The following is an 18,252-nucleotide window of genomic DNA, read 5'->3' as shown; positions in this document are numbered from 1 at the left end:
ATTAGAAAAAGGCTATTAAGTACACGAAAGAAGAGTATAAAAATAAATGGTAAATAATTAAAATTAAGGTACAGGTTCAACATATATATTTCCAAACAAAAAATTATAATATTTGGTAACTACATTTATACTTAAAGGACAATACAGTAGACTATTTAAAATTGGAACTGCTCCAGGAAACATGGGGTGTAGAGTCACATAAGTATTTTTAATCATTAACTTCATTACATATTAATACTTGGCTAAATTAAATTTTTTGGAGAAACTCCGTCATATATAAATACTTGGCTAAATTAAATTTTTTGGAGAAACTCATTTTGAACTTACTCAGCAAATATTACTGAACCTCTACTATGCACCAGATTCCATGCTAAATGCTGGGAAAACAAAAATAAAAAAGACAAAGTCCCAGTTCTCAACGAGCTAAAAATAGAAAAGAAAAGAAAATATTAAAATAATTAAATGCATTATGAAAACCGCTATTACAAAACCCAATGGAAGCTTGTATAAGAAACCTAAGCCTACTTCACAGAGCAGTTGCATGTGCGGTGAGACTTGAAAGGAGTTTTGCACTCACAAATCAAGGGTAAAGGCATGGAAACACAAGAGAATATGCCTTGCTGGAGATGAAGCTGTACAGATAAAAAGGTGCAATATCATGAATGACCTAGCATATCAGGCAAAGAAGTTTACAGTTTCTCTTATGTGCAATACTGAGTAATGGAGAAACCTCATTGGGAGAATGCTGAGATCAAATATGGATGTTAGAAAGAGCTTTTTGGACCCTGAGCACATTATGTTAGATGAGGTAAGCCAGAGAAAGACAAATACTGAATGATATCACTCATGTGTGGAATCTAAAGAGAAACTGATAGAAACAGAGAGTCAAATGGTGGTTATCAGGGTTGGGATCAGCGGATAGGACAGATGTTTAACAGCACAAACTTGCAACAAGTAGTGAAAACAGTCCTAGAGATCTTATGCACAGAATAGTGAATACAGACAATATTGTATTATAATCATCAAACTTGCTAAGAGCCTAGAACACAATTATTCTAACTACTGAAAAGAAATAATTATGTAATATGATAGAGGTGCTAATTATTGCTGCAGTAGCAATCATATTATAATATATAAATGTATCAAAGTAACATGCTGTACACCTTAAATTTACATAATGTTATATGTCAAGTATATTTCAGTTAAAAAAAAGAAAGATCTTTGGCAAGGATAATTTAGTGAGAATTGAAGCTAGAGGAGCATGGATTTTTTTTTTTTTTTTAATGTGACTGTATTAATTTAACTCACAGATTCTCAGCTTTTACTGAGGACATGCAAAATGGATGAAGTTCTTCACAAAATATTCCCACAGGCACTGAGGACTATGTGTAATTCCTGGCACACTAGCTGTAATGCTACTGCTTTCTATTACACTCATAAAAATACAATGGCATGCAAGTAAGTATAAGTGGTATTTACATGACTATTCCTCTAAATATTTTATGGTAAATAACACTTGCAAACTTTGATACTTTATTAAGACTGTGGCTGAGAATCACTGGACTGGGTGAAAAAACTAAGCACATTGGCAAGAGGGAAAGAGAGCATAGAGACAGACTAAAAGGATATGAAATAGACTTGATGTGATGTGGTGACTAACTGGACGTGAAGAGGAAGAAAAGGAGAAGAATCAGGAATGTGACTGAGTCCCTGGTACCATGAACAGTGCCAGGCACCCAGTAAGGCCCAATAAACACAAATTTGTTGAAGAAATGAGCAAATGAAGATACATTTTTTGAGAAAAAAGTAACTCCAGTGGAGTTGAAAATTAGCTCTTTGTTTTCCAAGATTAAGACTGCTGGCTGCTACACCACTACACAGGTTAGAAATTATGTCTTTGTCCACTACTTCACATTAGGAAATACAAAGCAAACTTTTCTTTTTTCAAAAAATATAGTTTTATTGAGATATATTCATTCATACACCATTACAATTCACCCATTTTAAGTGTACTATTCAATGGTTTTTAGTGTATTTACAGAGTTGTACAACTATCACCACAATCTAATTTTAGAACAATTTTATCACTCAAAAAAAAATTAGCAGTTGTTCCCCATTACCTCCCATTTTCCCCCCAGGTAATCATGAGATTACTTTGTCTCTACAAATTTGCTACTTTGGGTATTTCATCATATAAATGGAACCATACAACATACAGTCTTTTGTAAGGGGCTTCTTTCACTTAGCACAATGTTTTCAAGGTTTATCCATGTTGTACCAGTATTTCATTCCTTTTTTAATGGATAAATAAAGATTTCATTGTATGGATATAGACATTTGAACTATCCACTCATCAGATAATGGACACTTGTGTTGTTTCCACTTTTTGGCTATTATGAATGACGCTGTTACGAACATTAATGTACAAATTTGCATTTCTTTTGTGTTTCTGTGTGTGTCTAAAAAGACCAATAAGTCAAGAAATGTTGGCTTCTGCTACTATGGCTGTTATTTTAAGCCAGCCAGGGACTGGTGACTTAAGGGACAATATTCAAAATAAGAAAAAGTAAGTAGAGTCCTGAATAATCTGCAACTGTATTGGAGCATGATACTTTATCACATTACTTTTAACTAAAAATATTTAAGTACTAAAAACTTACAAAAAATTTATCTCTTTAAAGCTATGCTAGCTCTCTGATTATATATACATTCATATATGTTTACATATATGAATGTATATATACAAAATATACTTAGAATAATGCAGTAACGAAAATATTTCCTTCAAGAAAACTTGTTTTAAAATCCCTGCACTGAATACAGCTATAAAGCCTGTGATACTTCTATGTAAACATCACATTGTTCTATTAGTGATCTGATGCCTAAGATATAAATCTTTGTTGATTAATGCGAAGGTGCTGTTTTAGCTAGCATACAGAACTGTAAAAAGATCCCTTGAGGAAATGGGTTCTAAAAAAGCTATGAAACATGAAAACCATTAAATGTGAAAAAAATTTTTTTAAGTAGATACTGCTTGTAGTTCTGGAGCATTATTTCATACCAAGCAACTACTGCATGAGATCAAAGAGGCTAATTTAGAAGCATTTTCTAAACTAGCTACAGTTGGACTGGCAATAAATGATGAAGAGGTCTGCCAACAAATTAAATCTTCAGTATGAGGCAACTAAGATTCATTTTTAAAACAGGATCCATTATTAAAAAACTAAATAATAAAATGTGGTAATTAAAAATTAAGGAACCGGAAGACACTGAATTTTTAAATACTACATTTTTTGCAGCAAATACTTTTCAGTTTGCTTTCCCTACCACTTAATCAATCCTGTATTATTTTCTAAAACAGGTTTATCTTTTCACTTCCTGAAGTTTTTCATATATTTTGCCCTTAGGCCAAAAGCTTAACATGTGCTAAAAATACACACACATACCCCCTTATGTTTTCTATCTAGGTCACACAAAGTTGGAGCATCTGGATGTGCCAAGTAAGAATCTGACTCTCGTCAGTATGATGACAGTGCAAAAAACACCTCAATCAAAAATATATTATTACATGCACACCATGAAATTGATTGAAGTTAGCCAAATCTATCCTGTCGCTGTTTCTACTTCGTTGACATACTATTTGAAGGAAATGAAATTAGATGGAACACTCAGTATTTAATCAGTAAACCTCAATTGTGAAGGCAATCTGTGATAATGGGGAAAAGGAGGCTGCACACAGATGATAAACAATTAACTAAAAAATGTAATGCTAATAAGACTGCTTTAGCAAAAGAGGCTCCTTCATTAATATGAAATAAAAAGCATACATATTGGCCTAGAATGCAACCAAACTTTTCATGCAAATTATATGCACAGGTGTACTAAGAAGTTCACATTTTAATTTCTTAAAAGTCAGAAGTTTTAACTACTTCAAGGTCTTGCAATTTGATATAACTGATCTCTATTGCTATCTACTTCTGGATATGTATTTGTACTGATTCTGGTTCAGAAAAGGGTAGGGGAACAAACACAATATAGGAAAAGGTAATTCTTTTCCCCACACTGGTACTATGACAACAATATTAGCTATAGAAGCTTATCACTAAGACAATGCTAAATGTTTTGAATTCAGTATAAAATTATGGGTTATTCCATTACAGTATCAATACTATTGTTAAAGAACGTCACATTCTATTAACATAGTAAGTATTAATATGATTTAACCCATGTTAAGTAGCCTCAGATTTTAAAAAACAATTCCATCTTGGTAAAACACAGCACAATTGTTAATTTAAAATCTCTTATCCTTACTTTTACTCTGCTTAAATATTTATCTTATATTAATTTTTTGGAATAGAATACGCATTATTATTTCCCCTGAAAATTACAAAGAAATCAGCAACTTTTTCTCTGGGGGAAGTGTTGCTTGTAAGAACTAGGCTGATGAAAGACAAAAATGAGAACATTTTTTTCCACTCTACCTGTTCACATTTTGGTTTGTGAACTATGTAAAAGTATGATTTATTCAAAAAGTAAATAAATATTTAAAAACGTAGAGTTAATCTTTCCATAACTTTCAAAGGGATATTGTACACAGTCATCCTCCTGATCTTTAAAACAAGAAAGGTTATTTTCAATTGCTAATCAAATCTTGTATTACCTACGTCAGCAATATGTTTCTTGTTTAGATCCTCTTCTTCATGTTCTGTGCAACTACCTAGACTACTGAAGCAATATCTTCATTTACACTACTACTAAACATATTTTGGTCCATCCTCCAACTGCCATGAGAATTATCTTATTTTATTTTGTTAGTCTCCTACTGAAACACCTTATTTTGTTCCCTTTAGCCACCTGGCAAGAAGTCCACATTCCCATGTAAGCCACAAAAGGTACTTCAGAATGTGGACTCAAGCAACCTTTCCAGCCTCATCTCATACTTTCCTACACCGTTTTCAGCTTTCTCTGACTTCTGATCACTCCTTGCCCACCTAATGTTTCTCCAGAACCAGTTCTAAGGCCACCAGTTTAATAACTGCCTCCAGATTACCCATACTTTTCGATATGGTTTATAGAAAACTCTTCCGAATTAGCCTTTCTGATCAGCTCTTTAATCTTGTAACCCCAAGGCAATCATTACTTCCCCCCATATTTAACTTTACAGAAAAGTTTATTTGCAAATCAAGCTGCTATTGCTTTATAACAACATTTGATTTCAGCTTTTTCTCTGTATTCTCATTGAATAGAACATCTTATCCATTACACTGTTTTTCATGAGACTTTTTTTCTACAAACTTGTTCGTACTTCTCCCTAGTGCATTCTGAATGAAGCTACCCCAACCATCTCTTCTACAATCCAACTCTATCCTCCACATGGTTCTCTAGTTGTTCTCTTTTCAGATTAAGACCAATAATTGATAGAAAATCCACACAAAAGTCCAATAAGGAATCAGAGGACTTGAACAACACTATAGACCAAATACACCTGACAGACATACAAGTATACGCATACCAATCACTCCCCCATTAAGCAGCAAAATACACATTTTTCTCAAGCTCATAGGGATCCTTTGCCAAAAGAGATCATATTAGGTCCCAAAACAAGTCTTAACAAAGTTGAGACTGAAACATACCAAGTATTTTTTCTGACCATAATGGAATAGAATTAGTAATCAATAGCAGAAGGAAAACTGAAAAATTCAAATATGTAGAAATTAAATAACACACTGTTAAACAACCATTGAGTCAAAGGAGAAATCAAAAAAGGAAATTAGAAAATATTTCAAGATAAACAAAAATGAAAACACAACATTCCAAATCTTATGAGGTGCAGCAAAAGCAGTATGAACAGTGAAGTTCATAGCAATAAATGTCTACATTAAAAAAGTCAAATAAACAACCTAACTATATACCTCAAGGAACTAGAAAAAGGAACAACAAATTAAGCTCAAAGCTAGCAGAAGGAGGGAAATAACAAAGATTAGTGTATGGCAGAAATAAATAAAATAGAAAGTAGAGAGACAGAAAAACAATCAATAAAACTAAGAGTTGTTTTTTTCAAATGAAACAAAATCGAGAAACCCTCAGCTAAACTAAGAAAAAAAGACTCAAATAAAATTAGAAATAAAAGCATTACAACTATTAATACCACAGATATAAAAAGAATCATGAGACTGAACAATTATATGAATAATCATGAACAATTATAAGCCAACAAACTGGATAACCTAGAAGCAAAGGCTCGCTTCCTAGAAAAATACAACCTAACTAGTGTCACTGCTTATAGCCTCCTATAATTCTTCTCTGCACACCACTGCCAAACTATCAGAGGTTAACATCTTGATCAAGTAACTTCCCCAACCCAATTTTCTAAAAAAAAATTCACCTTAGCTCTCAAAACTCTTTATAATCTAGCCTTAAATTCTTTCAGAATTTATCTTCCTCTATTCCTTTGTATAAAATACCTACTCACTTAAATCAACTTATTCACTGACCTTAAATGTGCTCTGCACTTTCCTACCAACATCTCTTATGTTCATACTATTTCTCTTCCTAGAATGATCTTGATCCATTCATCCACATTGCCAAATTCTACTATAATAGAATCCCTCTATGATGCACCCACCTTGGGGGAGAGGGGGAGGTCCTAGGTGAGATCACTTTTAAAGGTTGTTCCTATTGTACTGAATCAATAACACTCACCTCCAAAGTGGCCAAAGTCAACCAACCCTTCCTCTTCTGTGAGCTTCTAGAAGTCCCCCAAAGGGGTTCATGATCCAGTAGTAACTGCATCACCTGGGGACTTATTGAAAATGTACAATCTCAGGCCCTCTCTGACCTACTGAATGAGAATCTGCACTTTTAACAAGATTTTCAGGTAATCTGAATGCATATTAAAGTTTGTTTAAAGCACTGATGTAGGCGACCAGGATATAAAACGGACTAGAGAAACACAGTATGAATACCAGGAAGCACTAAGATTGGTGATCATGAATTTAAAGTGGTAGGTACTAGTCAGGAGGGGTGTGTGTTTTCTTCCAGCCATATTCAGTTTTACTGGTTCAGGCACCAATAAGACAAAGAGATGGATTTCACCAGGATTTTGTTAGTCAAACAAATACTGTTAAGTGAGATAGGAGAAAGAAAATTGAAGTAGTGTCCAAGGAAAGAATAATTATGGACCATGTAATTTAAGCAGGGGAAGGAGGGAATTGAGGACATCAGGGACCAAAAAATAGTTAAAAGGCAGTAGGATCAAGGATCAAAGGTCCAATAGAGGGTAAGGATTGTAAGGGACTAAGCTGGAAAGACAGAGAGTGAAATACTTAACCTGACATTATGGAGGAAGTGCAGTTTTTGGCAATGACAAAGTCTACAGTTTAGCCCCTGGAATTAATGGCTGAGGAATGAATGGCAGGGTGGTGAATAAAATCACTGGAGAAAAGGAGTAAAAGATCTGAGAATCTAGGAAAGCTACCTATGGGAATACTAAATTCACCAGAGTGATAGTGATCCAGGAGTCTAAAGAGCAAGAGTCAAAGGTGAGGGATATTTTTAGAATGGAGAAAAGGAATGGTCTGGAAGTGGCAATGAGGCACAATGATGTGAGAACTAGGGGAGGGAAATTAGTCACCATTTGAAAGGGCTGCAGGGGATACAGGGTTCTCAGGGACAGCCAGGTTTTAGAGCAAGGTGATCAAAGAAAAGGCTAAAAACACAGGAGATTTTACTTGACTGATCATGAAGTGGGGCATTTTAGGAGATGGGGATGTGTGAGAGTTAGAAAAGGCAATGATTTGTATGAGAATAAGAGTCCAGGGGGATAAGGATGATTTGAGGCCCAGGCTTCTGTTGATAGACATAAATAGGAATAAAAATAGAATGAGATTAGGGTTGACAGTCTTAAAGCAGCTCACAGTTTTACAGTCTTGCCTTGACTGTGAGAGTTCTGGGAATCCCATCTGACACCTGCAAATGGAGGCATGGAGAAGAGAGGGGTGGTCTTATTCTGAGAGCAAAGGCTCTCAGAACACATCCACCATGAAGTTACACCTAACTATTCTAGCCTGAAGTAAACATTCCTGCCTGAAGTAAACATTCCTTCCTCCCAATTTCTATAGTATTTATCAATATCATTCAACAATCACTGAACAAGTTTTCATTCTTATTTTCATCTATTTAAATGTTCATACACTTTCACATCTACCTCCTTACACTGTCAGCTCTTTCCAAGTGCAAGCCATCACATAACTATGCCAGAGCACCTATTCAAAGCCCTGTGTCTAGCAGCTGTGAAGAAGCCATAGCAAAGGAGAATGAAAGTTGCATTTAACTTAAGAGATGTGAACTTTAGTTCATCCTCTGCTATATTCAACATTTAAGTTATTGGGTAATTCACCCAAACTCTTGGGGTCACATGAAGATGAAATGGGAAGGGACCAGAATAAAAATACTCTATTTGCTAAAAGATTTGGGTATGACAAAAAAAGATTTTCAGTGGTCCTTCCCAGATGTAAAGATCTAGGAATCTTTATACCTTCTATTATTTTATGATTTGATATATGAATCATCTCATTAGAACCTCTAAGTGACAGAAATGTGAAATTCCAATTTGTAAGAAACATATGGAATTGCCCAAGATATATGCACACATCCTTAAAAATTAAAGAGTTTTAGAATTAAAAAGGGTCTTAGAGATCATTTAATCAACTTTTATTAGCCTAAGCTCAAAAAGCAAGATTTGTGCAGAATTCTCTGGGTATTACTGAACAGAAGCGAAATCTATTGTGCTAAAGTAGAGAAATGTATTAGGATAAATACTAAGTATATAAAATGTATTTGGTTAGAGGACCTGTAAAGGAATAATTATATGGTTTATTTAAATAGGTTAGCAGAGACAAGATATATTCATGGCTCTTAAGAGACTGTGTCCCTGTCTAGTGTTTCCTCCCATTATGCCATCCATGCAAAGCTTTTATGTTTTTCCTGACTAGTTCTAATGAAGACATTATTGGTGACTGAGATGCTAGGCAAGTAAATAAACTAGAATAGTATATATAACTACAAGTGAGAATATACTCTGTAAAAATCTAAGAGGTCACTGGAAAATCCAAAAGGATGACACCTCAAAAATGGATTCATTATATGAGTATGAACTAATACTATGAGGAAGGTTTGAAAGAGGCCAGAGTGTTCACAACTGGTGCTTTATTAATTTATGTATTTTGATTTTAGCACTACCTACATAATTCATTTAGTATTCTACTCCGCGCTTTGTACTGAGTACACATTAAGGGAATACAGATAAGTAAGATGCAGCCCTCCCTCACAAAAGAGGCTTGTTGATAAGGGGAGACAGAATGCAAATCGTTGCCAACAAATTAAAAATTACATGACAGAAATGCAGAAAATGTTATGGAGAAAGTTAAGAAGTAACTAAGTTTTGCTGGGGGATAGGGAAAGTCTTCAGAGATTTCTATAATAGTGTGGATAAACATCAAACTCAGAAACCAACTACGTTAAAATTTGATTGATATATTCTCTCATCTCTACTATATTTCATAGAAGTTAGGTGAAAAGTAAAATAAATTAATATAACAAAGAAAACATGAGAACCATTTAAAAAATTTAGTTATGAATTTTCAAGTAGCAAAACAAAACTTGAACCAACCAATCATAATTGATAATCAGCTCCAAGCTAACTTTAAAATATATCTGAAGAGACATCCACCTCCATTAATTAAAAAAGAAACAAAAACAAAATCCACTCAAACTTTCAAGGTTTGAACTGGCAGAATAATTTCTTCGTAAGGAAGAAACAGTGGAACCACAGTCCTAAACTGGAATTTATCTTTCACTATCCTGCCTCCACAACCCTGCCCAGGATGGGGGAAGGAGAGGATGACCCTTTTAACATTGGGCCAACTGTTAGCAAAAGACTTTTTCTTGATTTCTCATAGCACAACTGAAACAAAACTGGGACATTCCAAAATTTTGGAGTAAAAGGTTAAAAGATTCAAAGAAGAATAAAATGAACAAAGAGAGTATCATGAATGTATGGGACACATATTACAAGCTAGCACTTACTTATCTTTGATTTATAATCCCATAAATGTGTCCCTTCTTTCTCATTCTTGGTCAAACCCTGCTCCTCCGTCCCACCCCCCAATCTTTGGCCACCACCACAAGAGTACCCTCCTAGAGACTCAGAAAACTACATCAAAAGAAGGCACTACCACTCTCACTACAAAATCCCCATTGCCAGTTTTCTGGGTTTCTGTTCCTGGTTAAGGCCCTGCCTCTTCCCAGATTGACTGAAACCAGAGAGATTCAACTCATCAAAGCTGTGTCATTGTTCTGTCAGATCTCAATAGTAAACAAACTGATCCCAACAAGCCTTAACACTCATGTGACATGGAAGTCGGGCATGGGGGAAGTCATTCCTTCAACTACTCTCTCTCTCTTTAGTACCAGTTAAAACTTTCTTATATCAATATTCAATTTACCTTTGCAATATCAGTGGGTTTCTAATTATGAAGACAAAACTCAATTCAAAACAATTTTTAAAACCACACACAATATTTTTGGCAAAAGAAAATATTCACAAAAATCAACAAGTATGAAGTATGAAAGTATCTCATTTGAAATCATAACATTCATGTGTTGAACTAGTGATTTACAAAATTACTCATGTACACATGAAACATCTAAGAACACTAAATTGGTTTCAGATATCATACTGAGAAAAACATGATTATGGGAAATAACTATAAATGAAAACGTATACAGCAGGACTTCACAGGAATTCAGTTATTACAACTAAAGCTGAAAACTGTAGTGCTCATCCTAAGGAATGGCTCTAGCATTTCTGCAAATAATATCTACTTTAAATAAACTCACTGAATCATCCACTTGCAAATTATTTCCCTTTGGCTGTCTCATTATTCAGTATGCTTTCAAGGAACATGATGATGAAAGAAGAAAAATACCTCTTTCTAACATAACCATACTGGCAAGAACATCAACATTATCAGTATTCAAAGAATGTCTTGGCAGGTTAAACCTTCATAAAAAGAAGGAACGCTATCTAATCCAAGATGTCAAAATAGCAATAGTACTTCTCATATTATGTTCAATGTAATTGTTTGTTTCTACTGCAGAAAAAAATTTCAAAAAAAGAAAAGACGCTGATATTGTCGTTTTAATTTTAAGCAAAGGCAAAAGTATTTTTCAGAAAAGCACATGAAGAATAAAAGAAAGCATGTTTAAAAGAAAAAGGCTAAGGCCAGAATTGTATTCAATGTCTAAAAAGACTTATGATAATGTGTCAGTGCTATTTTGGAAAGTTTACAATAAATTTTAACATCTGAGGCACAATAACACTATTAAGAAATAAAAAAGTTGAAAAATAATTTGTACTAAGAGAAAAAAGCTTGAAGGTAGATTGCTTGTTCTACTTCAGTCCGTGATTTCTTTGTGTAGTAATAGCTAGTACCTAAATTTTACTCTAAGACTTGATAATCTTACATTACTTTCATGGTATAACACGCTCAGCATACTCTCCAGGATCTGAACTGCAACTGAAATTGCTGAAGGCCATCAAGGGATGTGTGTTTGCTCAATATAAATTCAGATACAGTGTCCTCCAAAAATATAATAAAATGCTATTACAAAATACTACTTTCCATTCTCAAAAGAAAATGCCTACCACTGATGATGATCTTGGTTGCGAAAATTGTATATAAACTTATCCAAAGCTTACAAGTACATATATATGATTTTAAATATTCATTTCCATCACATGAGGCAACAATCTTGTTTAATTCTTCCATTATGTTTTCCCTTACTCAACATTTTTCTCTGTAGTTGTACTCACTTTTCTTTTATAAATACGTAGTTCCTATCTTCCTATTTTTATCTTTTTCATCTGTATTCCCTTCCTGATCATTTCTTTTGTCCTTGATCTTTTCCTAACTTGGTTATATTCAACTTTTAATTATTAACTGTCCTTTGGATCAAGAGGTCACAGGGTTATTTATATTAGTAGGATGAGCCTCCATCCATCAACATCCTGCAGAATCATAGCATGGTGGAGCTGGAAGGGATCTCAAGGTATCATTTGGTTGAGCTCTATGCCAGCATGAACAGGTGGCTGACTCCTCTAATGTTTTTCTTCCTTTTTTTTTTTAAGATGACCAAAGAGTTTGATTACAAATATTCCACCATAGCTTGGTTTAATACAAAATTTTCTTAACAAGAAAAAGAAAACTGGATAAAAAAAGGTTCTGACCTCAACACTATTACTTACTATAAAATATAATTCCTTTGATCACTCTGAGCTTCAATTTTGACACACAAATAGAAACAACGTTGTCTAACTCATAAAGTTATTGTAAGTGCTCTGAAACCTGGAAAAGAACCATACAAATGTAATGTAGTGTTAAAATGGAAAGCAACACAGTAGAGTGTAAAGAATCTGCACTCTGAAAGCATGCTAAGTTGCAAATCCCATGGAACAATTTACTAGCTGTGCAACATGAAGTAAAGTACTAAACCTCCCTGAGTTAAGGTCAAAGAACTGCAAAACTGATATGTCTACCTCACTTGATTGTTGCTGTGGATCATAGAAGCTTATTGCACCTAGCGGTCTTGGCATTGTGTAGGCCCCCAATAAATGTGAATTCCTTACTCCCCATCAGTTTTTCACATTTCTGCTGTGTGGTTCTGCTCTCCCTCCATTAAATATTTCAAAATGCATATGTGAACTTCTATGAAAAACAAAATAATCAGAAAATACGTAAACCTTCCTTTCCCCTAGGATTCATCAAGCAACAAGAATTCCATACCAGCCCTACTTTTAAAAATGGAAAAAAATGAGGTAGCCTTTCCTTTAAAAAAACAAACAAAAAATTATTCCAAAAAAAAAACTGTTTAGAATAGAAGGTGGAAAATGTCAATTGTGAATTCTATAAAGGAAAAGAACAAGTCTTTATTTATCTCCATATTTAGGAAGCACTAAACATTTCTTGGATGGAAAAGTCTGTTGGTAAAATTACTGATCTTAGAAATTAAAAAATGAAAGTTTAATGAGATTTCATACATATATTAGGTAACAAAGTAAAGATACTCTTTATATAATAAAGATTAAACTAAAAAAATGGAGACAAATTTTTGAAGAAGACTCTTTACATGTCTGATTTAGATAAAATACATTGTCCCTTTACATCATATACCAAAACAATCATATAAAAGTACAATAATGCTTACCTTGTTATGTATAAAAAGAATCCTTAAGTCAGGTTTAAGTATACCATAGCTTATAAGGAGATCGTGGACCTTTTTTATTTCATCTTTACATTTTTTAGCAGTTGAATAAAATTGCTTTCTTACAGGTAGATTCTTAAACAATCTTAAAACAGCTACAGTTGTACCTGTTGGCAAGTAAGAAGAAAGCATATTTAGATGTGGAAGGAACTTCAGATCTTCACGTCCTTCTATCACTGAAGTCCAGTCTTCCTTCACCTCTGGGAACCCAAAAAAGACTCAACTTTGCAAGACATTCTGATCCTGTGCTAGACTGCTCTATTTGTAATAGGACCAACATGCTAAGTATGATCTTTTCTTCTACGTGGTCTAAATAAGAATAATTTTATTAATATTTCTATGACTGCAGAGAAACATGGGCTCTCCAGAATGTAGTAATTCTGCTGATATTCAAACCACCTAGGAATGATTCTTATTCTACACTTTAAGGCTATATAGCATATGTGATAACCTTAATTATTCCACTAAAATGTCTTATCTGAACTATCTAATTACTTGGTTTAATATACCCTCATCTTCTGAACAACAACAAAAATTCAAGACAGAATAATCTTACAAAAGGTCCTTTTTTAATTGTCAATTTATTTAACTAAAAAGTTGACTAAATATAAAATTATAGTGCTTAAGTGTCAGGTTAATAGTCAGCTTTTGTTAAAAAAAACACATGAACTTCGGACCACCTTTTCCTCTAAATTCTTTAACACAGCAATTGTTTTAAAAGTTCTTATCTGCTAATTCAAGTATCTGGGTTATCTGTGAGTTTGCTTTTATCAACTATTTTTTCTATTGATTACGGATCCCATTTTCCTTTCATCTCTCTTAATATTCTTATTTTTGCAAGACACTGTATATAAAAGAACAATAGATACTAAAGTAGATAATACTTTTCCCCACAGAAGGCACTTCATTTCCTCTGCTGAGCAACTAGAATGAAGAGTGCATAACTCTTCACTATAATCAGGAGTTTATCTGGGTTGGAACTGAGTTGCCCCTTGATTTAGTTCCAGTTCACTGCCAGTTTGAAATATCTTGAGAATGGAAATAGGTCTCTTCCTCTGCAATGCTTTGGGATCTAAGCACTGCAAGACTTGAAGATCTTTCTTCCTCTCTCTAGCTCAGTCCCAACTATCCTCATCACTGTTTTTCACTAAAGTTCTCATGAGATTTGGCATCTAGGGTGAACTAGCTCTGTGTTTGAGGATCCCATCTTCCAGTCTCTCAAGACAGCTGACATGTGACTATTAAAAGTTCAGCCGGTTTCTCCTAGGGCCATAGAAGAGCCCTTGCCTGTGGTAGGCTTGCTCCTTGGCCCACTATGCCTCCAGACTCAGTTAATGCTCCCAGGGATGCAAGCGGCCACGATCTCTTCTTGTCTAGGAAAGGGTCAACTCTTGAACTTAATTCACTTCAATTTCTTTGTGACATTTTCCTTCAATGGGCTTAAAAAAAAAAAAAAAAACAAGCTTTTAAAATTGTGTGTTTTTCCCCTCCTTGCTACATAGAGTTCTGGAAATCATCTACATCCATCATTCTCTTGTTGAAAGGTGACACTCCTACCCCTTCTCACCTACCATTTTCAAACTCAAATGTTCCTTTCTGAAAAATTCGCTAACCTTTCTCTTAGCAGCTGGTGGCTTCTTTTTACTGTCATTACTTATTTGCTCATCAGTGTTCTCCACTAGCCTGTGACAAATATAATGGCATATACTGTAGTTATGAACAGACAGTGGGAAGGAAGGCAGGCAGAAATCAGTAGGGCAAAATATAAATGTGTTCACGAAAGAAAAGATATACATTGATTCTTAAATATATGTCATGCATCAAAGACCACACTATACCTAATCCATTTACTAATCGATAAATAATTGCTTCAGCAGCTAAAAATATTCTCTCAGAGTAAATTGAAAATTACCAGTAAGCCAAGACTTATACACGTTTGAATAAAACTTAAAGATGGAAAACTTTGCTGATTCCAAATGAAATGTGTATCCTTAAAAAAAAGTACCAAGGAATATTGGCCAATAGGAGGCCCCAGTATACTATCATATTTTACAAGAGAACTGCTCAGCTCTCTAACATTAGCACATTCTACAAACACCAGAATTAAACTGAAGTCTTGTAATACGCTCCCTGTTATATTTTTACATGACCCTATGTTATGCCATTTAAAGGCAGCTATTTATATTCCTAATGTAAAGAGGAATGGTTGCTTGAAATATCAAAGTTTTCTTAAACTATTGAATGAATAAAGTTCCATTATCAAGATGAAAAAATTCTTTCAATACAGGCACAATCACACATAGCAGTTATTTATAAAGAACATGATGTTCTGCTCTAATAACAGGGTAGGGAAAGGAAATACCCAGATCAGAGTACTTTAAATATACTACTTTTGATATCTGAGAAATTCCTAACAGAAGTACTAGGAGGTATTAAAAGAATCTGTCCAGGAGGATAAATTGATTTAGAAAGCTTAATACTGATTACCCAGAGTAAAGGGAATAATAAAGATGAGCAACACCAACAGAAAAGACTAAAACAAATAATTTCGTCAGGGTTTTTGGTAAAAGAATGTAAAAGCTGGAGATTTTTACATTTCTTGTTAAATTTTTTAATTATTTTAAAATATAAGTAAACAGAAGGGTAATTTAAAATGACATACTGTTAAACAGACAAATCATTTTTAACGGCTAAATTAATCCGTAAAACAAATACCTGTGCTAGTAAAAACCAGAACTGGAATTTCCAGTAAACTATTTATAAACATTTTAGAATATGGTTTTTAAAGGGTAACAAACTTTGCAATGTCTGAAGATTTTGTTATACTAAGTTGTCCCTGCACCCACAGTTAGGCTACCTTCAGGTGCCATCCTATCAGATCATATGAGGAGTGACTGCTAAGTAAAGATGCTCACACCACAGCAGAAATTAATCTACAAGAACCCTAAATGCACAGGTATTAATTAAGATGGTTGAACTGTAGTTTTATCTTACACAGAAAATATTTAAATGGAAGCTGAATGACAGCTGGTGGTGAAATGTGAGTCTGTGATTCAATCACTCAAAAACTATCAGCACTAAGGCAATATGAATGTAAAATGCTTTTCAAAGTGTTTGTGGATTTCTATAGTATGTCCACCTAGAGCAATTTGAAACTAAGAGCTTAATTTTTGGTTGTTTACCTAGCCAATCAACTGTAATTAGGAGAAAAAAGTGAATTACAACAGGCAATTACTACTAGTTTAGCAACCAGTGGCTTTCCAAGTATGTTGCTTCTTAAGGTAAAAAGAATATTGCTAAAGAAAATAAGGTTAGTTTACTGACTGTAGAAATTCCAATAAGAAACGAAAAATCAATCATCAAATGGGCAAAGATCAGAAGGATTCCATATTTAAGAACTGTTATTTCATAGTTCTCATGGAGATGAATAGAGAAAAGCATGAGAAGTATGAGTGATGCAAAACCATTGGCCATCCAGATTAGACCGGTTACTAAGATAAAAATAAATACATTTAAGTTTTATAAGGTGACTAGATTACTTCAAAGTACTCTACTGGATAGGCACTCAAATATCTCCTAATGGTTTCCTAATTTGAACTCCTAAGAACTGGGGTCAGAGCATTTCTGGAGAGGGACCATATTTAAAAAGGCCTTCTCTTTGTTCTAACCTTTCACACATTAAAAAAAAAAATCACAATCTATTATTTTAAATAAAATATGTACAATATTATTATACACTAAATTAAACAGTAATTAGATTAGCTCATTTTTATTAACTGGATAAATAAGGAAAAATGTTAAATCTGTTTTCTTAGGAGTTTCTATTAATCCTTTCCCCTATGTAGATACAAAAATACTAATTCTTAATGGGCAATAAGTAATCAGTAACTAACTGGAGGTTTATCAAAAAAGAGAGAGGATTTGGCATTAGTATTAAGACACAAGGAAACAAATTTCAATGAAGGTAAGTCATTTGAAAAAAATAAATCCAATAATTTCATACATAAATCCCTTTTCAGATCTAATAATTCTTTTGAACATGACTTTAAAGAGGTCATACCTTTAATAGTCTCTCAACTTTAAACATCCCATCACCAGAAGTTAGCAGTATAAAAAAGATTAAAGGAGATATGTGAAACTCAAACCCGGAGAGATTTATTTCCTCCTTTAGAAATAAATAGTAGAGAAACTTAGAAATATAAGATGTCAGTTAAAATGTAATAAAATTACTTCATGTATAAAACCACTAAAGAACTAAATGACAAATAGCAATAATGCATTTATTCACTGCAAACAATACAGAAAGGAAGGTGGTAGGTTAGAGTATTAGATGAAATATTAGCAATGAGTTAACAGTTGAAACTGAGTGGATATTCTATCCACTTGTGTGCATGTTTGAAGTTTTCAATAAATAAATAAATGAATAAATAAATACATTTTAAATTATTTACTTAATCATAGTATCTTGATGGTGTGATGTATTGCAATGATAAGCAAATCAATGTTTTAGGCATTTCAGTAAAATATTATCCTTCATATATCAAGAAGACACTAGTAATCCATAATGCTCTTACAGTTTTTACAGAGTAACTAATCCATGTTGTCCAGTCTTTCACAGTTCCTCTTGAGAACAACTCTTAAGTATTTAAGAGACTGTTGGCTAGAGTACAGGCTGAATGTTCACTTGGCAGTTAACTAGCTATGACCAGGACCAAGCCCAAAGCAATGTATTTGAATTTAAGGAGTAAGAGTTTTGAAATCAACTATTAAAGAATGCTACTAAGCTATTCTCTTACCTTGTCCAAGATGTGAAGGTTTTTGAGAAATTATGTGGCCACTGCCATCTAAAACATACTGGGTGCTAAAATTATCAGTAGCTGTCCTGGTTGTAATTAAAACCTGGAATAAAAAAAATTCTAATAAAATTAC

General features: G+C 33.7%; 1 protein-coding gene across 2 annotated transcripts in view; it reads right to left on the bottom strand.

The window, feature by feature from the left end:
* PMS1 (PMS1 homolog 1, mismatch repair system component) overlaps positions 1-18,252 on the bottom strand; it is a 67,712-nt gene that overhangs the window by 30,481 nt on the left and 18,979 nt on the right. For both annotated transcript variants that reach the window (XM_074339178.1, XM_019740744.2), the window contains exons 4-5: positions 18,120-18,222; positions 13,267-13,430 (exon numbers count right to left, since the gene is read on the bottom strand). In XM_074339178.1, the coding sequence (XP_074195279.1) occupies positions 13,267-13,430; positions 18,120-18,222 (267 nt within the window). The remainder of the gene's footprint in view (positions 1-13,266; positions 13,431-18,119; positions 18,223-18,252) is intronic.

This window comes from Rhinolophus sinicus, linkage group LG01, assembly GCF_036562045.2.
Source record: "Rhinolophus sinicus isolate RSC01 linkage group LG01, ASM3656204v1, whole genome shotgun sequence".
NCBI classification, from domain to species: Eukaryota; Metazoa; Chordata; class Mammalia; order Chiroptera; family Rhinolophidae; genus Rhinolophus; species Rhinolophus sinicus.
This window is presented reverse-complemented; position numbering and strand designations above follow the sequence as displayed.